The following is a 21,985-nucleotide window of genomic DNA, read 5'->3' as shown; positions in this document are numbered from 1 at the left end:
AAATGGACCCCTAGACCCTATGGTGTTACCCAGTCCTAAATGGACCTCTAGACCCTATGGTGTTACCCAGTCCTAAAAGGACCTCTAGACCCTATGGTGTTACCCAGTCCTAAATGGACCCCTAGACCCTATGGTGTTACCCAGTCCTAAATGGACCTCTAGACCCTATGGTGATACCCAGTCCTAAATGGACCTCTAGACCCTACGGTGTTACCCAGTCCTAAATGGACCTCTAGACCCTATGGTGTTACCCAGTCCTAAATGGACCTCTAGACCCAATGGTGTTACCCAGTCCTAAATGGACCCCTAGACCCTATGGTGTTACCCAGTCCTAAATGGACCTCTAGACCCTATGGTGTTACCCAGTCCTAAATGGACTCCTAGACCCTACACCACTTGTGGAGGTCTGAGAGGATTTGATGAGTCTAAGCAATATGTTGAAACTTCCACCAAGCTTATCAGAGCGCAAGGTGGAGCTATTCCCCCTATCCCAAACACCTGAGATGGCCACGTGCTTTAGGGTGTAGGGGTCCATATGGGATTTGGTGTATGTTGTGTACGTGTACCTGGTTAGCAGCAAGGGCAGGGCCTCCGCTATCCTGGCCTCGAGATGATGGGAAATCACTGGTCTGTTAGGGGTTAGAGAAGTCAGGGGTTAGACCTCGAGGAAGATTAAAGGGAAGCTGTATCGGATTTTGTCATATCAGAAGTGTGTGAGAAGCCTCCCGAGTGGTGCCGTGGTCTAAGGCACCGCATTGCAGCTGTGCCACTAGAGATTCTGGGTTCGAGTCCAGGCTCTGTCGTAGCCGGCCGCGACCGGGAGACTCATGGTGCGGCGCACAATTGGGCCAGTGTCGCCAGGTTAGGGGAGGGTTTGGCCGGCAGGGATGTCCTCGTCCCATCTTGCACTGGCGACTCCTGTGGCGGGCCGGGCGCAGTGCACGCTGACTTGGTCGCCAGGTGTACGGTGTTTCCTCCGGGACATTGGTGCGGCTGGCTTCCGGGTTAAGTGGGCATTGTGTCAAGAAGCAGTGTGGCTTGGTTGGGTCGTGTTTCGTGGGGACGCACGGCTCGACCTTCGCCTCTGCCGAGTCCGTACAGGAGTTGCAGCGATGAGACAAGACTAATAACCAATCGGATACCACGAAATTGGGGAGAAAAAGGGGATATACATTTTTTTGTTTAAATACATTTGGTGTGTGTGTATTACACCTTTAAAACAAATATGAAAACCTGTCAACTTTAGCATGCCACCAACTTTTCATTATATCTGAAAGGTACGGTATCTGGAAGGTACGGTATCTGGACGGTACGGTATCTGGACGGTACGGTATCTGGACGGTACGGTATCTGGACGGTACGGTATCTGGACGGTACGCTATCTGGAAGGTACGCTATCTGGAAGGTACGGTATCTGGAAGGTACGGTATCTGCAAGGTACGGTATCTGCAAGGTACGGTATCTGCAAGGTACGGTATCTGGAAGGTACGGTATCTGGAAGGTACGGTATCTGGATGGTACGGTATCTGGATGGTACGGTATCTGGAAGGAACGGTATCTGGAAGGAACGGTATCTGGAAGGTACGGTATCTGGAAGGTACGGTATCTGGAAGGTACGGTATCTGGAAGGTACGGTATCTGGACGGTACGGTATCTGGACGGTACGGTATCTGGACGGTACGGTATCTGCAAGGTACGGTATCTGCAAGGTACGGTATCTGCAAGGTACGGTATCTGGAAGGTACGGTATCTGGAAGGTACGGTATCTGGAAGGTACGGTATCTGGAAGGTACGGTATCTGGAAGGTACGGTATCTGGAAGGTACGGTATCTGGAAGGTACGGTATCTGGAAGTTACGGTATCTGGATGGTACGGTATCTGGATGGTACGGTATCTGGATGGTACGGTATCTGGATGGTACGGTATCTGGATGGTACGGTATCTGGAAGGAACGGTATCTGGAAGGTACGGTATCTGGAAGGTACGGTATCTGGAAGGTACGGTATCTGGAAGGTACGGTATCTGGAAGGTACGGTATCTGGAAGGTACGGTATCTGGATGGTACGGTATCTGGATGGTACGGTATCTGGAAGGTACGGTATCTGGAAGGTACGGTATCTGGAAGGTACGGTATCTGGATGATACGGTATCTGCAAGGTACGGTATCTGCAAGGTACGGTATCTGGATGGTACGGTATCTGGAAGGTACGGTATCTGGAAGGTACGGTATCTGGAAGGTACGGTATCTGGAAGGTACGGTATCTGGAAGGTACGGTATCTGGATGGTACGGTATCTGGATGGTACGGTATCTGGATGGTACGGTATCTGGATGGTACGGTATCTGGATGGTACGGTATCAGGAAGGTACGGTATCTGGATGGTATTGCCGCCAACTTTTCATTATATCTGGAAGGTACAGTATCTGGAAGGTACAGTATCTGGAAGGTACAGTATCTGGAAGGTATTGCCGCCAACTTTTCATTATATCTGGAAGGTACAGTATCTGGAAGGTACGGTATCTGGATGGTTCTGGAAGGTACGGTATCTGGAAGGTACGGTATCTGGAAGGTACGGTATCTGGAAGGTACGGTATCTGGAAGGTACGGTATCTGGACGGTACGGTATCTGGAAGGTACGGTATCTGGATGGTACGGTATCTGGAAGAGACAGTATCTGGAAGGTACGGTATCTGGAAGAGACAGTATCTGGAAGGTATTGCCGCCAACTTTTCATTATATCTGGAAGGAGGTTGACAGTACGTACCCAGGAGGTTGACAGTACATACCCAGGAGGTTGACAGTACGTACCCAGGAGGTTGACAGTACGTACCCAGGAGGTTGACAGTACGTACCCAGGAGGTTGACAGTACGTACCCAGGAGGTTGACAGTACGTACCCAGGAGGTTGACAGTACGTACCCAGGAGGTTGACAGTACGTACCCAGGAGGTTGACAGTGCGTACCCAGGAGGTTGACAGTACACCCAGGAGGTTGACAGTACGTACCCAGGAGGTTGACAGTAAGTACCCAGGAGGTTGACAGTGCGTACCCAGGAGGTTGACAGTGTGTACCCAGGAGGTTGACAGTACGTACCCAGGAGATTGACAGTGCGTACCCAGGAGGTTGAGAGTGCGTACCCAGGAGGTTGACAGTACGTACCCAGGAGGTTGACAGTACGTACCCAGGAGATTGACAGTGCGTACCCAGGAGGTTGACAGTACGTACCCAGGAGGTTGACAGTTGTACCCAGGAGGTTAACAGTGCGTACCCAGGAGGTTGACAGTGTCTACCCAGGAGGTTGACAGTACGTACCCAGGAGGTTGACAGTACGTACCCAGGAGGTTGACAGTGCGTACCCAGGAGGTTGACAGTACGTACCCAGGAGGTTGACAGTACGTACCCAGGAGGTTGACAGTGCGTACCCAGGAGGTTGACAGGAGGTTAACAGTACGTACCCAGGAGGTTGACAGTACGTACCCAGGAGGTTGACAGTGTCTACCCAGGAGGTTGACAGTACGTACCCAGGAGGTTGACAGTACGTACCCAGGAGGTTGACAGTGCGTACCCAGGAGGTTGACAGTACGTACCCAGGAGGTTGACAGTACGTACCCAGGAGGTTGACAGTACGTACCCAGGAGGTTGACAGTACGTACCCAGGAGGTTGACAGTACGTACCCAGGAGGTTGACAGTACGTACCCAGGAGGTTGACAGTACGTACCCAGGAGGTTGACAGTGCGTACCCAGGAGGTTGACAGTACGTACCCAGGAGGTTGACAGTGAGTACCCAGGAGGTTGACAGTGTCTACCCAGGAGGTTGACAGTACGTACCCAGGAGGTTGACAGTGCGTACCCAGGAGGTTGATAGTACGTACCCAGGAGGTTGACAGTGCGTACCCAGGAGGTTGATAGTACGTACCCAGGAGGTTAACAGTACGTACCCAGGAGGTTAACAGTACGTACCCAGGAGGTTGACAGTACGTACCCAGGAGGTTGACAGTACGTACCCAGGAGGTTGACAGTACGTACCCAGGAGGTTGACAGTACGTACCCAGGAGGTTGACAGTACGTACCCAGGAGGTTGATAGTACGTACCCAGGAGGTTGACAGTGCGTACCCAGGAGGTTGACAGTACGTACCCAGGAGGTTAACAGTACGTACCCAGGAGGTTGACAGTGCGTACCCAGGAGGTTGACAGTACGTACCCAGGAGGTTGACAGTACGTACCCAGGAGGTTGACAGTAAGTACCCAGGAGGTTGACAGTACGTACCCAGGAGGTTGACAGTACGTACCCAGGAGGTTGACAGTGCGTACCCAGGAGGTTGACAGTGCGTACCCAGGAGGTTGACAGTACGTACCCAGGAGGTTGACAGTACGTACCCAGGAGGTTGACAGTACGTACCCAGGAGGTTGACAGTACGTACCCAGGAGGTTGACAGTACGTACCCAGGAGGTTGACAGTGCGTACCCAGGAGGTTGACAGTGCGTACCCAGGAGGTTGACAGTACATACCCAGGAGGTTGACAGTACGTACCCAGGAGGTTGACAGTACGTACCCAGGAGGTTGACAGTACGTACCCAGGAGGTTGACAGTACATACCCAGGAGGTTGACAGTACGTACCCAGGAGGTTGACAGTGCGTACCCAGGAGGTTGACAGTTCATACCCAGGAGGTTGACAGTACATACCCAGGAGGTTGACAGTGTGTAATGAAGAGGTGAGCTGCTCCCAGTCTCATAACAGCTGCTGCTCTCGGTCTCTCTCTCTCAGCACGTCCAAGGAAGCGACACACACACTGAAACACCTGCGAATAACTGCAACACACAAGACATGAGAACAAAAATCATTGTTCGGTAACGGTAACACTCCCCAGTCCGACACGGTAACACTCCCCAGTCCGACACGGTAACACTCCCCAGTCCGACAAGGTAACACTCCCCAGTCCGACAAGGTAACACTCCCCAGTCCGACACGGTAACACTCCCCAGTCCGACACGGTAACACTCCCCAGTCCGACACGGTAACACTCCCCAGTCCGACACGGTAACACTCCCCAGTCCGACACGGTAACACTCCCCAGTCCGACGTGGTAACACTCCCCAGTCCGACACGGTAACACTCCCCAGTCCGACATGGTAACACTCCCCAGTCCGACATGGTAACACTCCCCAGTCCGACATGGTAACACTCCCCAGTCCGACATGGTAACACTCCCCAGTCCGACATGGTAACACTCCCCAGTCCAACATGGTAACACTCCCCAGTCCAACATGGTAATACTCCCCAGTCCGACATGGTAATACTCCCCAGTCCGACATGGTAACACTCCCCAGTCCGACATGGTAACACTCCCCAGTCCGACATGGTAACACTCCCCAGTCCAACATGGTAATACTCCCCAGTCCAACATGGTAACACTCCCCATGGTAATAATCCCCATAGTAACAGTCCCCAAGGTAACAAGATATTAACGCTGGAACAAGGGGGTCTTACTCGTAGACCAGTAGCAGCAGGTGATTTGATTGGCAGTTCTCGCATTCCAAACGATTGGCTGTGTGGCAGTGACAGGCACATTGGACAGCCAATCCCCTCACAGCCACGCCCCTCTGGAAGGAGGCGTACTCCGTCGATAACTCCTCCTCCAACTGCAGCAGTAAGGACTCTACACACACAGAACACAGACGGAATATCTCTGTGTGTGTGTGTGTGTGTGTGTGTACCTTTGTCTCTATGTGTGTGTGTGTGTGTGTACCTTTGTCTGTGTGTGTGTCTCTGTGTGTGTGTGTGTCTCTGTGTGTGTGTGTGTGTGTGTGTGTCTCTGTCTGTGTGTGTGTCTGTGTGTGTGTGTGTGTGTGCGTGTGCGTGTGCATGTGCGTGTGCGTGCGTCTCTGTGTGTTTGTGTGTGTCTCTGTGTGTGTGTGTGTGTGTGTGTACCTGCTAGTCGGAGGTCGCTGTCGATCTCCAGCAGGTTGAAGTTAAATATCTGCAGATGAAAGTTAATTGAGGATTAATTGAGACCCAGAAGGAGAACAGACAGACAGGAGGTGGACAGACAGACAGACAGGAGGTGGACAGACAGACAGGAGGTGAACAGATAGACAGATAGAGATGGTTCCCAACTCCCACTCAAAAGCAGGGCACTATATAAGACCTGTAGGTTAAGGGTTATTAAACTGACCTGAAGGTTAAGGGTTATTAAACTGACCTGAAGGTTAAGGGTTATTAAACGGACCTGAAGGTTAAGGGTTATTAAACTGACCTGTAGGTTAAGGGTTATTAAACTGACCTGAAGGTTAAGGGTTATTAAACTGACCTGAAGGTTAAGGGTTATTAAACGGACCTGAAGGTTAAGGGTTATTAAACTGACCTGTAGGTTAAGGGTTATTAAACTGACCTGAAGGTTAAGGGTTATTAAACTGACCTGTAGGTTAAGGGTTATTAAACTGACCTGAAGGTTAAGGGTTATTAAACTGACCTGAAGGTTAAGGGTTATTAAACTGACCTGAAGGTTAAGGGTTATTAAACTGACCTGAAGGTTAAGGGTTATTAAACTGACCTGAAGGTTAAGGGTTATTAAACTGACCTGTAGGTTAAGGGTTATTAAACTGACCTGTAGGTTAAGGGTTATTAAACTGACCTGTAGGTTAAGGGTTATTAAACTGACCTGTAGGTTAAGGGTTATTAAACTGACCTGAAGGTTAAGGGTTATTAAACTGACCTGAAGGTTAAGGGTTATTAAACTGACCTGAAGGTTAAGGGTTATTAAACTGACCTGTAGGTTAAGGGTTATTAAACTGACCTGTAGGTTAAGGGTTATTAAACTGACCTGAAGGTTAAGGGTTATTAAACTGACCTGTAGGTTAAGGGTTATTAAACTGACCTGTAGGTTAAGGGTTATTAAACTGACCTGTAGGTTAAGGGTTATTAAACTGACCTGAAGGTTAAGGGTTATTAAACTGACCTGTAGGTTAAGGGTTATTAAACTGACCTGTAGGTTAAGGGTTATTAAACTGACCTGAAGGTTAAGGGTTATTAAACTGACCTGTAGGTTAAGGGTTATTAAACTGACCTGTAGGTTAAGGGTTATTAAACTGACCTGTAGGTTAAGGGTTATTAAACTGACCTGTAGGTTAAGGGTTATTAAACTGACCTGTAGGTTAAGGGTTATTAAACTGACCTGAAGGTTAAGGGTTATTAAACTGACCTGTAGGTTAAGGGTTATTAAACTGACCTGTAGGTTAAGGGTTATTAAACTGACCTGTAGGTTAAGGGTTATTAAACTGACCTGTAGGTTAAGGGTTATTAAACTGACCTGAAGGTTAAGGGTTATTAAACTGACCTGTAGGTTAAGGGTTATTAAACTGACCTGTAGGTTAAGGGTTATTAAACTGACCTGTAGGTTAAGGGTTATTAAACTGACCTGAAGGTTAAGGGTTATTAAACTGACCTGTAGGTTAAGGGTTATTAAACTGACCTGAAGGTTAAGGGTTATTAAACTGACCTGTAGGTTAAGGGTTATTAAACTGACCTGAAGGTTAAGGGTTATTAAACTGACCTGAAGGTTAAGGGTTATTAAACTGACCTGTAGGTTAAGGGTTATTAAACTGACCTGAAGGTTAAGGGTTATTAAACTGACCTGTAGGTTAAGGGTTATTAAACTGACCTGTAGGTTAAGGGTTATTAAACTGACCTGAAGGTTAAGGGTTATTAAACTGACCTGAAGGTTAAGGGTTATTAAACTGACCTGTAGGTTAAGGGTTATTAAACTGACCTGAAGGTTAAGGGTTATTAAACTGACCTGAAGGTTAAGGGTTATTAAACTGACCTGTAGGTTAAGGGTTATTAAACTGACCTGAAGGTTAAACTGACCTGAAGGTTAAAGGTTATTAAACTGACCTGAAGGTAAAAGGGTTATTAAACTGACCTGAAGGTTAAGGGTTATTAAACTGACCTGAAGGTTAAGGGTTATTAAACTGACCTGTAGGTTAAGGGTTATTAAACTGACCTGAAGGTTAAGGGTTATTAAACTGACCTGAAGGTTAAGGGTTATTAAACTGACCTGAAGGTTAAGGGTTATTAAACTGACCTGAAGGTTAAGGGTTATTAAACTGACCTGTAGGTTAAGGGTTATTAAACTGACCTGTAGGTTAAGGGTTATTAAACTGACCTGAAGGTTAAGGGTTATTAAACTGACCTGAAGGTTAAGGGTTATTAAACTGACCTGAAGGTTAAGGGTTATTAAACTGACCTGTAGGTTAAGGGTTATTAAACTGACCTGTAGGTTAAGGGTTATTAAACTGACCTGAAGGTTAAGGGTTATTAAACTGACCTGTAGGTTAAGGGTTATTAAACTGACCTGAAGGTTAAGGGTTATTAAACTGACCTGAAGGTTAAGGGTTATTAAACTGACCTGAAGGTTAAGGGTTATTAAACTGACCTGTAGGTTAAGGGTTATTAAACTGACCTGTAGGTTAAGGGTTATTAAACTGACCTGAAGGTTAAGGGTTATTAAACTGACCTGTAGGTTAAGGGTTATTAAACTGACCTGAAGGTTAAGGGTTATTAAACTGACCTGAAGGTTAAGGGTTATTAAACTGACCTGAAGGTTAAGGGTTATTAAACTGACCTGTAGGTTAAGGGTTATTAAACTGACCTGAAGGTTAAGGGTTATTAAACTGACCTGTAGGTTAAGGGTTATTAAACTGACCTGAAGGTTAAGGGTTATTAAACTGACCTGTAGGTTAAGGGTTATTAAACTGACCTGAAGGTTAAGGGTTATTAAACTGACCTGAAGGTTAAGGGTTATTAAACTGACCTATAGGTTAAGGGTTATTAAACTGACCTGAAGGTTAAGGGTTATTAAACTGACCTGTAGGTTAAGGGTTATTAAACTGACCTGTAGGTTAAGGGTTATTAAACTGACCTGAAGGTTAAGGGTTATTAAACTGACCTGAAGGTTAAGGGTTATTAAACTGACCTGTAGGTTAAGGGTTATTAAACTGACCTGAAGGTTAAGGGTTATTAAACTGACCTGAAGGTTAAGGGTTATTAAACTGACCTGTAGGTTAAGGGTTATTAAACTGACCTGTAGGTTAAGGGTTATTAAACTGACCTGTAGGTTAAAGGTTATTAAACTGACCTGAAGGTTAAACTGACCTGAAGGTTAAAGGTTATTAAACTGACCTGAAGGTTAAAGGTTATTAAACTGACCTGAAGGTAAAAGGGTTATTAAACTGACCTGAAGGTTAAGGGTTATTAAACTGACCTGTAGGTTAAGGGTTATTAAACTGACCTGAAGGTTAAGGGTTATTAAACTGACCTGAAGGTTAAGGGTTATTAAACTGACCTGAAGGTTAAGGGTTATTAAACTGACCTGAAGGTTAAGGGTTATTAAACTGACCTGTAGGTTAAGGGTTATTAAACTGACCTGTAGGTTAAGGGTTATTAAACTGACCTGAAGGTTAAACTGACCTGTAGGTTAAGGGTTATTAAACTGACCTGAAGGTTAAGGGTTATTAAACTGACCTGTAGGTTAAGGGTTATTAAACTGACCTGAAGGTTAAGGGTTATTAAACTGACCTGTAGGTTAAGGGTTATTAAACTGACCTGTAGGTTAAAGGTTATTAAACTGACCTGAAGGTTAAACTGACCTGAAGGTCAAAGGTTAAACTGACCTGAAGGTTAAAGGTTAAACTGACCTGAAGGTATCCCAGAACCACCTTGTCTCTCTTGTTGCTCCAGAACACACTCCTCTTATGGGCGTTACAGTGGCACACTCCTGACACAGTCCACACAGAACACTGCAGCACACACACACACACACACACACACACACACACACACACACACACACACACACACACACACACACACACACACACACACACACACACACACACACACACACACACACACACACACACACACACGGAAAGAGAAAAGAAAAGCTCTCGGTCAGCCGATTGTAATCAACACCTCAATTCACACACAGTAACCCTAACCCCTTCACATCTCTCTGACAGCTCTACAGAGTTTACCTTCACGTCTCTCTCTGACAGCTCTACAGAGTTTACCTTCACGTCTCTCTCTGACAGCTCTACAGAGTTTACCTTCACGTCTCTCTCTGACAGCTCTGCAGAGTTTACCTTCACGTCTCTCTGACAGCTCTACAGAGTTTACCTTCACGTCTCTCTCTGACAGCTCTGCAGAGTTTACCTTCACGTCTCTGACAGGTCTACAGAGTTTACCTTCACGTCTCTGACAGGTCTACAGAGTTTACCTTCACGTCTCTCTGACAGCTCTACAGAGTTTACCTTCACGTCTCTCTCTCTAACAGCTCTACAGAGTTTACCTTCACGTCTCTCTCTCTGACAGCTCTACAGAGTTTACCTTCATGTCTCTCTCTGACAGCTCTACAGAGTTTACCTTCATGTCTCTCTCTGACAGCTCTACAGAGTTAACCTTCACGTCTCTCTCACACAGCTCACCTCCGCGGCGACCTTGTCACAGACGTAACAGAAGCACTGGTGACAGAAGAGCTGGTTGGATTCTACTGGTCCTCCTACATCACTGTCTGTTGGTCTGGAAGAGAGGAGACACACTGATGTTAGGAGGAGAAGTGTGTGTCTCTCTCACGTGAAGGTGTGTGTGTCTCGCTCACGTGAAGGTGTGTGTGTCTCTCTCACGTGAAGTTGTGTGTGTGTCTCTCTCACGTGAAGGTGTGTGTGTGTGTGTATGTGTGTCTCCCTCACGTGAAGGTGTGTCTGTGTCTCTCTCATGTGAAGGTGTGTGTGTGTGTGTCTCCCTCACGTGAAGGTGTGTGTGTGTGTGTATGTGTGTCTCCCTCACGTGAAGGTGTGTGTGTGTGTGTGTCTCCCTCACGTGAAGGTGTGTGTGTGTGTGTGTGTGTCTCCCTCACGTGAAGGTGTGTCTGTGTCTCTCTCACGTGAATGTGTGTGTCTCTCACGTGAAGGTGTGTGTGTCTCTCTCACGTGAAGGTGTGTGTGTGTCTCTCACGTGAAGGTGTGTGTGTGTCTCTCACGTGAAGGTGCGTGTGTCTCTCTCACGTGAAGGTGTGTGTGTGTCTCTCACGTGAAGGTGTGTGTGTGTCTCTCACGTGAAGGTGTGTGTCTCTCACGTGAAGGTGTGTGTCTCTCTCACGTGAATGTGTGTCTCTCTCACGTGAAGGTGTGTGTGTCTCTCTCACGTGAAGGTGTGTGTGTCTCTCTAAAAGTGAAGGTGTGTGTGTCTCTCTCACGTGAAGGTGTGTGTGTCTCTCTCACGTGAAGGTGTGCGCGTGACTCACGTGAAGGTGTGTGAGGTACAGTCATAGCGTGCGTGAGGCAGCACCTCTCCTCTCTGACAGAAGGTCACGACCAGGTCCTCTTCTCCTCCAGGATCATGTGACCTGCTGCAGTTAGACTGATGTACTGCTGCTGTGGTGGGTAGAGAGACCACGTAGATATATATGGTATAGATGATATAGATGTAGAAACCACTGGACTAAAGTCCACACAGAGGTTGACACTCTTGATTTTAAGAAGTGCTGACGTGGTTTTCTTGAGGTTCCTCTCCTTTCACTTCCCCGATCTCTGTTTTTCCCCTTTTATCTTCCTACAAACTGTTGTTGTATTTTTGCTGACATCTTACCGTTGTTCTGGATGTCTTCGACGATGTAGACCGAGTCGTTGATGGACACATCATCATCATCATCATCATCACTGAGAATGATCACAACGTCTTCTGGATTCATGTCTCCAAACACCTGCTAAATATATTTATATAAACCACACACCTGTAAAATATATGTACAGTGGGGAGAACAAGTATTTGATACACTGCCGATTTTGCAGGTTTTCCTACTTACAAAGCATGTAGAGGTCTGTCATTTTTATCATAGGTACACTTCAACTGTGAGAGACGGAATCTAAAACAAAAATCCAGAAAATCACATTGTATGATTTTTAAGTAATTAATTTGCATTTTATTGCATGACATAAGTATTTGATCACCTACCAACCAGTAAGAATTCCGGCTCTCACAGACCTGTTAGTTTTTCTTTAAGAAGCCCTCCTGTTCTCCACTCATTACCTGTATTAACTGCACCTGTTTGAACTCGTTACCTGTATAAAAGACACCTGTCCACACACTCAATCAAACAGACTCCAACCTCTCCACAATGGCCAAGACCAGAGAGCTGTGTAAGGACATCAGGGATAAATTGTAGACCTGTACAAGGCTGGGATGGGCTACAGGACAATAGCCAAGCAGCTTGGTGAGAAGGCAACAACTGTTGGCACAATTATTAGAAAATGGAAGAAGTTCAAGATGACGGTCAATCACCCTCGGTCTGGGGCTCCATGCAAGATCTCACCTCGTGGGGCATCAATGATCATGAGGAATGTGAGGGATCAGCCCAGAACTACACGGCAGGAGCTGGTCAATGACCTGAAGAGAGCTGGGACCACAGTCTCAAAGAAAACCATTAGTAACACACTACGCCGTCATGGATTAAAATCCTGCAGCGCACGCAAGGTCCCCCTGCTCAAGCCAGCGCATGTCCAGGCCCGTCTGAAGTTTGCCAATGACCATCTGGATGATCCAGAGGAGGAATGGGAGAAGGTCATGTGGTCTGATGAGACAAAAATAGAGCTTTTTGCTCTAAACTCCACTCGCCGTGTTTGGAGGAATAGAAGGATGAGTACAACCCCAAGAACACCATCCCAACCGTGAAGCATGGAGGTGGAAACATCATTCTTTGGGGATGCTTTTCTGCAAAGGGGACAGGACGACTGCACCGTATTGAGGGGAGGATGGATGGGGCCTTGTATCGCGAGATCTTGACCAACAACCTCCTTCCCTCAGTAAGAGCATTGAAGATGGGTCGTGGCTGGGTCTTCCAGCATGACAACGACCCGAAACACACAGCCAGGGCAACTAAGGAGTGGCTCCGTAAGAAGCATCTCAAGGTCCTGGAGTGGCCTAGCCAGTCTCCAGACCTGAACCCAATAGAAAATCTTTGGAGGGAGCCGAAAGTCCGTATTGCCCAGCGACAGCCCCGAAACCTGAAGGATCTGGAGAAGGTCTGTATGGAGGAGTGGGCCAAAATCCCTGCTGCAGTGTGTGCAAACCTGGTCAAGAACTACAGGAAACGTATGATCTCTGTAATTGCAAACTAAGGTTTCTGTACCAAATATTCAGTTCTGCTTTTCTGATGTATCAAATACTTATGTCATGCAATAAAATGCAAATGAATTACTTAAAAATCATACAATGTGATTTTCTGGATTTTTGTTTTAGATTCCTTCTCTCACAGTTGAAGTGTACCTATGATAAAAATTACAGACCTCTACATGCTTTGTAAGTAGGAAAACCTGCAAAATTGTCAGTGTATCAAATACTTGTTCTCCCCACTGTATATAAACCACACACCTGCTAAATATATGTATATAAACCACACACCTGCAAAATATATTTATATAAACCAAACACCTGCTAAATATATGTATATAAACCACACACCTGCTAAATATATGTATATAAACCACACACCTGCAAAATATATGTATATAAACCACACACCTGCAAAATATATGTATATAAACCACACACCTGCTAAATATATGTATATAAACCAAACACCTGCTAAATATATGTATATAAACCAAACACCTGCTAAATATATTTATATAAACCAAACACCTGCTAAATATATTTATATAAACCACACACCTGCCAAATATATTTATATAAACCACACACCTGCTAAATATATTTATATAAACCAAACACCTGCTAAATATATTTATGTAAACCAAACACCTGCAAAATATATTTATATAAACCAAAAACCTGCTAAATATATTTATATAAACCAAACACCTGTAAAATATATTTATATAAACCACACACCTGTAAAATATATTTATATAAACCAAACACCTGCAAAAAATATTTATATAAACCAAACACCTGCTAGATATATTTATATAAACCACACACCTGCCAAATATATTTATATAAACCAAACACCTGCCAAATATATTTATACAAACCAAACACCTGCCAAATATATTTATATAAACCACACACCTGCCAAATATATTTATATAAACCACACACCTGTAAAATATATTTATATAAACCAAACACCTGCCAAATATATTTATATAAACCAAACACCTGCTAAATATATTTATATAAACCACGCACCTGCCAAATATATTTATATAAACCACACACCTGCTAAATATATTTATATAAACCAAACTGCAAAATATATTTATATAAACCAAACACCTGCTAGATATATTTATATAAACCAAACACCTGCTAAATATATTTATATAAACCAAACACCTGCCAAATATATTTTACATTGTGTATCCGTCACTATAAACCACACTGCATTGTGTATCCTTCACTATAAACCACACTGCATTGTGTATCCTTCACTATAAACCACACTGCATTGTATATCCTTCACTATAAACCCCACACTGCATTGTATATCCTTCACTATAAACCACACTGCATTGTATATCCTTCACTATAAACCACACACTGCATTGTATATCCTTCACTATAAACCACACACTGCATTATATATCCTTCACTATAAACCACACTGCATTGTATATCCTTCACTATAAACCCCACACTGCATTGTATATCCTTCACTATAAACCACACACTGCATTGTATATCCTTCACTATAAACCCCACACTGCATTGTATATCCTTCACTATAAACCACACACTGCATTGTATATCCTTCACTATAAACCACACACTGCATTGTATATCCTTCACTATAAACCCCACACTGCATTATATATCCTTCACTATAAACCACACTGCATTGTATATCCTTCACTATAAACCACACTGCATTGTATATCCTTCACTATAAACCACACTGCATTGTATATCCTTCATTATAAACCACACTGCATTGTATATCCTTCACTATAAACCCCACACTGCATTGTATATCCTTCACTATAAACCCCACACTGCATTGTATATCCTTCACTATAAACCACGCTGCATTGTATATCCTTCACTATAAACCACACTGCATTGTATATCCTTCACTATAAACCCCACACTGCATTGTGTATCCTTCACTATAAACCCCACACTGCATTGTATATCCTTCACTATAAACCACGCTGCATTGTATATCCTTCACTATAAACCACGCTGCATTGTATATCCTTCACTATAAACCACACTGCATTGTATATCCTTCACTATAAACCACACTGCATTGTATATACTTCACTATAAACCACACACTGCATTATATATCCTTCACTATAAACCACACACTGCATTGTATATCCTTCACTATAAACCACACTGCATTGTGTATCCTTCACTATAAACCACACTGCATTGTGTATCCTTCACTATAAACCACACTGCATTGTATATCCTTCACTATAAACCCCACACTGCATTGTATATCCTTCACTATAAACCACACTGCATTGTATATCCTTCACTATAAACCACACACTGCATTGTATATCCTTCACTATAAACCACACACTGCATTATATATCCTTCACTATAAACCACACTGCATTGTATATCCTTCACTATAAACCCCACACTGCATTGTATATCCTTCACTATAAACCACACACTGCATTGTATATCCTTCACTATAAACCCCACACTGCATTGTATATCCTTCACTATAAACCACACACTGCATTGTATATCCTTCACTATAAACCACACACTGCATTGTATATCCTTCACTATAAACCCCACACTGCATTATATATCCTTCACTATAAACCACACTGCATTGTATATCCTTCACTATAAACCACACTGCATTGTATATCCTTCACTATAAACCACACTGCATTGTATATCCTTCATTATAAACCACACTGCATTGTATATCCTTCACTATAAACCCCACACTGCATTGTATATCCTTCACTATAAACCCCACACTGCATTGTATATCCTTCACTATAAACCACGCTGCATTGTATATCCTTCACTATAAACCACACTGCATTGTATATCCTTCACTATAAACCCCACACTGCATTGTGTATCCTTCACTATAAACCCCACACTGCATTGTATATCCTTCACTATAAACCACGCTGCATTGTATATCCTTCACTATAAACCACGCTGCATTGTATATCCTTCACTATAAACCACGCTGCATTGTATATCCTTCACTATAAACCACACTGCATTGTATATACTTCACTATAAACCACACACTGCATTATATATCCTTCACTATAAACCACACACTGCGTTATATATCCTTCACTATAAACCACACACTGCATTATATATCCTTCACTATAAACCACACACTGCATTGTATATCCTTCACTATAAACAACACTGCATTGTATATCCTTCACTATAAACCACACACTGCATTGTATATCCTTCACTATAAACCACACTGCATTGTATATCCTTCACTATAAACCACACTGCATTGTATATACTTCACTATAAACCACACACTGCGTTATATATCCTTCACTATAAACCACACACTGCGTTATATATCCTTCACTATAAACCACACACTGCATTATATATCCTTCACTATAAACCACACACTGCATTATATATCCTTCACTATAAACCACACACTGCATTGTTTATCCTTCACTATAAACCACACACTGCATTGTATATCCTTCACTATAAACCCCACACTGCATTGTATATCCTTCACTATAAACCCCACACTGCATTATATATCCTTCACTATAAACCACACACTGCATTGTATATCCTTCACTATAAACCCCACACTGCATAGTATATCCTTCACTATAAACCCCACACTGCATTGTATATCCTTCACTATAAACCACACACTGCATTGTATATCCTTCACTATAAACCACACACTGCATTGTATATCCTTCACTATAAACCACACACTGCATTATATATCCTTCACTATAAACCACACACTGCATTGTATATCCTTCACTATAAACCACACACTGCATTGTATATCCTTCACTATAAACCCCAAACTGCATTATATATCTTTCACTATAAACCACACACTGCATTGTATATCCTTCACTATAAACCACACACTGCATTATATATCCTTCACTATAAACCACACACTGCATTGTATATCCTTCACTATAAACCACACACTGCATTATATATCCTTCACTATAAACCACACACTGCATTGTATATCCTTCACTATAAACCACACACTGCATTGTATATCCTTCACTATAAACCACACTGCATTGTATATCCTTCACTATAAACCACACACTGCATTGTATATCCTTCACTATAAACCACACACTGCATTGTGTATCCTTCACTATAAACCACACACTGCATTATATATCATTCACTATAAACCACACACTGCATTGTATATCCTTCACTATAAACCCCACACTGCATTATATATCCTTCACTATAAACCCCACACTGCATTATATATCCTTCACTATAAACCACACACTGCATTGTATATCCTTCACTATAAACCACACACTGCATTGTATATCCTTCACTATAAACCACACACTGCATTATATATCCTTCACTATAAACCACACACTGCATTGTATATCCTTCACTATAAACCCCACACTGCATTGTATATCCTTCACTATAAACCACACACTGCATTGTATATCCTTCACTATAAACCACACTGCATTATATATCCTTCACTATAAACCACACACTGCATTGTATATCCTTCACTATAAACCACACACTGCATTGTATATCCTTCACTATAAACCACACACTGCATTATATATCCTTCACTATAAACCACACACTGCATTGTATATCCTTCACTATAAACCACACACTGCATTGTATATCCTTCACTATAAACCACACTGCATTGTATATCCTTCACTATAAACCACACACTGCATTGTATATCCTTCACTATAAACCACACACTGCATTGTGTATCCTTCACTATAAACCACACACTGCATTGTATATCCTTCACTATAAACCACACTGCATTGTATATCCTTCACTATAAACCACACACTGCATTGTATATCCTTCACTATAAACCACACACTGCATTGTATATCCTTCACTATAAACCACACACTGCATTATATATCCTTCACTATAAACCACACACTGCATTGTATATCCTTCACTATAAACCCCACACTGCATTGTATATCCTTCACTATAAACCACACACTGCATTGTATATCCTTCACTATAAACCACACACTGCATTATATATCCTTCACTATAAACCACACACTGCATTATATATCCTTCACTATAAACCACACACTGCATTGTATATCCTTCACTATAAACCACACACTGCATTGTATATCCTTCACTATAAACCACACACTGCATTATATATCCTTCACTATAAACCACACACTGCATTGTATATCCTTCACTATAAACCCCACACTGCATTGTATATCCTTCACTATAAACCACACACTGCATTATATATCCTTCACTATAAACCACACACTGCATTGTATATCCTTCACTATAAACCACACACTGCATTATATATCCTTCACTATAAACCACACACTGCATTGTATATCCTTCACTATAAACCACACACTGCATTATATATCCTTCACTATAAACCACACACTGCATTATATATCCTTCACTATAAACCACACACTGCATTGTATATCCTTCACTATAAACCACACACTGCATTGTATATCCTTCACTATAAACCACACACTGCATTATATATCCTTCACTATAAACCACACACTGCATTGTATATCCTTCACTATAAACCCCACACTGCATTGTATATCCTTCACTATAAACCACACACTGCATTATATATCCTTCACTATAAACCACACACTGCATTATATATCCTTCACTATAAACCACACACTGCATTGTATATCCTTCACTATAAACCACACACTGCATTATATATCCTTCACTATAAACCACACACTGCATTATATATCCTTCACTATAAACCACACACTGCATTGTATATCCTTCACTATAAACCACACACTGCATTGTATATCCTTCACTATAAACCACACACTGCATTATATATCCTTCACTATAAACCACACACTGCATTGTATATCCTTCACTATAAACCCCACACTGCATTATATATCCTTCACTATAAACCACACACTGCATTGTATATCCTTCACTATAAAATGTACTTGGTGGATAAAGTTGATTCTGATTCGGTCCAACTAACGTTAACTAGAATAACAAGACACACAACGTTAATGATCTGTAGAAAACTAGCTTAATGTAACTGGTTAGGGGGGAAAACAAAACTACTTTCAATTCTGACCGGTGGAGATAAATAACTAATTAATGAAGGTGCACAGAGGCTAACTAATCATATTCAATATCTAACCAACTAACTCAGCCTCGACACAACCCAAACACACAACTTCGACCAGAGAAAGCACATGTTTATTTTCGTCGGTCTGTGATTTAACCAGACGTTAGCATACCTAACTAGCTACCTTAGCCAGCTAACAACAGTTTGATTGATATCCTTGTCAGCTGTAGTTAAAAGAGTATCAAAGCGGATGTGGCTGGCTAGTTGGTTAAAACGTTCGTTAGCTACGTTACCTTGCTTGAAAAATGGAACACTTCTGAGTTGACAATACGGTTATAAAGCGTGAGAACCGACAGCGTTAGATGTAATATATAACGAGTAATTATTAAAGTCGTTTAACCGGAGTGACGGTTCCTTCTCACGACCTTGTTTTCCTTTTTCGTTTCGCGCCGGCTTCCAAAACTTCAGACCGGAAGTGACGGACACGGCGTCACCTGGGCGACCAGCCAAGAAGTGTTCCCTAGTTACCACAGCAACAACGTCAAAATGTGCTTTTCATCGTAAGAATTTAGGAAAACTTTTTGGTCTTCATTTAAAGTTAAGTTTTAGCACTTTGATTAAGGTTACGGTTTAAAATAATATTTTAAGGAGATAAATTGTATAAATAAGCGGGGTTATGACTTTGTGGCTGTAGTAAAGAGTGACGACCCAGCCGAAAAGGGTGTAATCATAGAAATAGAATGAATAGAACGGTCGTCCCCGTTCAAGTTAACGATGGCATAATGGGTGGACTGGCGGCCATTGCGAGCATACCCATAGGGGCAAAGCAGGAAGTAAAAGCAGGAAGTGTACCCATCAATATCTGCTGGGATTTGTTCGGCTGGCCCTTAAATGTACACAGAGAGCTAACATTAATTATATGCATGTACATCTCTCATGGCTCAAAGTGGAGGAGAGATTGACTTCATCACTACTTGTTTTTTTGTAAGAAGTGTTGACAAGCTGAAATGCACCACGGTGTCTGTTTAAACGACTAGCACACAGCTCACAAGACATGCCACCAGAGGTTTGTCCAGAACAGACTATGGGAGGTGCACAGTACTACATAGAGCCATGACTACATGGAACTCTATTCCACATCAGGTAACTGATGCAGCAGTAGAATCAGATTTAAAAAACAGATCAAAATACCCCTGATGGAACAATGGGGACTGTGAAGAGACACACACAGACAGACAGACGGATACACACACACACACACACACATAAGACACACACACGTACACATGGGGGGGATGTTGTATTGTAGATAAGTAGAGTAGTAGACACATGTAATGTGTTATTGCATGAACCACATCAGTTAAACATCATTAGAATGAACAGTCTACATTCCTATGGAAGTTATTGCATCATAATACCAGGCAGCCATTTTGTGTGTCCACCAATGAGTTTACCAGTCAGATTACCAGGGTTAGAGGTTCCAATGAGTTTACCAGTCAGATTACCAGGGTTAGAGGTTCCAATGAGTTTACCAGTCAGATTACCAGGGTTAGAGGTTCCAATGAGTTTACCAGTCAGATTACCAGGGTTAGAGGTTCCAATGAGTTTACCAGTCAGATTACCAGGGTTAGAGGTTCCAATGAGTTTACCAGTCAGATTACCAGGGTTAGAGGTTCCAATGAGTTTACCAGTCAGATTACCAGGGTTAGAGGTTCCAATGAGTTTACCAGTCAGATTACCAGGGTTAGAGGTTCCAATGAGTTGACCAGTCAGATTACCAGGGTTAGAGGTTCCAATGAGTTTACCAGTCAGATTACCAGGGTTAGAGGTTCCAATGAGTTTACCAGTCAGATTACCAGGGTTAGAGGTTCCAATGAGTTTACCAGTCAGATTACCAGGGTTAGAGGTTCCAATGAGTTTACCAGTCAGATTACCAGGGTTAGAGGTTCCAATGAGTTTACCAGTCAGATTACCAGGGTTAGAGGTTCCAATGAGTTTACCAGTCAGATTACCAGGGTTAGAGGTTCCAATGAGTTTACCAGTCAGATTACCAGGGTTAGAGGTTCCAATGAGTTTACCAGTCAGATTACCAGGGTTAGAGGTTCCAATGAGTTTACCAGTCAGATTACCAGGGTTAGAGGTTCCAATGAGTTTACCAGTCAGATTACCAGGGTTAGGTTCCAATGAGTTTACCAGTCAGATTACCAGGGTTAGAGGTTCCAATGAGTTGACCAGTCAGATTACCAGGGTTAGAGGTTCCAATGAGTTTACCAGTCAGATTACCAGGGTTAGAGGTTCCAATGAGTTTACCAGTCAGATTACCAGGGTTAGAGGTTCCAATGAGTTGACCAGTCAGATTACCAGGGTTAGAGGTTCCAATGAGTTTACCAGTCAGATTACCAGGGTTAGAGGTTCCAATGAGTTTACCAGTCAGATTACCAGGGTTAGAGGTTCCAATGAGTTGACCAGTCAGATTACCAGGGTTAGAGGTTCCAATGAGTTGACCAGTCAGATTACCAGGGTTAGAGGTTCCAATGAGTTGACCAGTCAGATTACCAGGGTTAGAGGTTCCAATGAGTTTACCAGTCAGATTACCAGGGTTAGAGGTTCCAAGACAGTTCTATTCATTATATCTCTATGGG

General features: G+C 43.0%; 1 protein-coding gene across 1 annotated transcript in view; it reads right to left on the bottom strand.

The window, feature by feature from the left end:
* LOC139542314 (uncharacterized) overlaps nucleotides 1-19,835 on the bottom strand; it is a 56,382-nt gene extending 36,547 nt beyond the window's left edge. Inside the window, exons 1-9 of the mRNA XM_071347584.1 lie at nucleotides 19,637-19,835; nucleotides 11,648-11,762; nucleotides 11,304-11,433; nucleotides 10,486-10,579; nucleotides 9,697-9,798; nucleotides 5,933-5,981; nucleotides 5,492-5,660; nucleotides 4,687-4,812; nucleotides 567-629 (exon numbers count right to left, since the gene is read on the bottom strand). Coding sequence (XP_071203685.1) covers nucleotides 567-629; nucleotides 4,687-4,812; nucleotides 5,492-5,660; nucleotides 5,933-5,981; nucleotides 9,697-9,798; nucleotides 10,486-10,579; nucleotides 11,304-11,433; nucleotides 11,648-11,750 — 836 coding nt within the window. The 5' untranslated portion in view covers nucleotides 11,751-11,762; nucleotides 19,637-19,835. The remainder of the gene's footprint in view (nucleotides 1-566; nucleotides 630-4,686; nucleotides 4,813-5,491; nucleotides 5,661-5,932; nucleotides 5,982-9,696; nucleotides 9,799-10,485; nucleotides 10,580-11,303; nucleotides 11,434-11,647; nucleotides 11,763-19,636) is intronic.
* Between the last annotated feature and the right edge of the window lie 2,150 nt (nucleotides 19,836-21,985).

This window comes from Salvelinus alpinus, chromosome 2 (assembly GCF_045679555.1).
Source record: "Salvelinus alpinus chromosome 2, SLU_Salpinus.1, whole genome shotgun sequence".
Classification (NCBI taxonomy): domain Eukaryota; kingdom Metazoa; phylum Chordata; class Actinopteri; order Salmoniformes; family Salmonidae; genus Salvelinus; species Salvelinus alpinus.
This window is presented reverse-complemented; position numbering and strand designations above follow the sequence as displayed.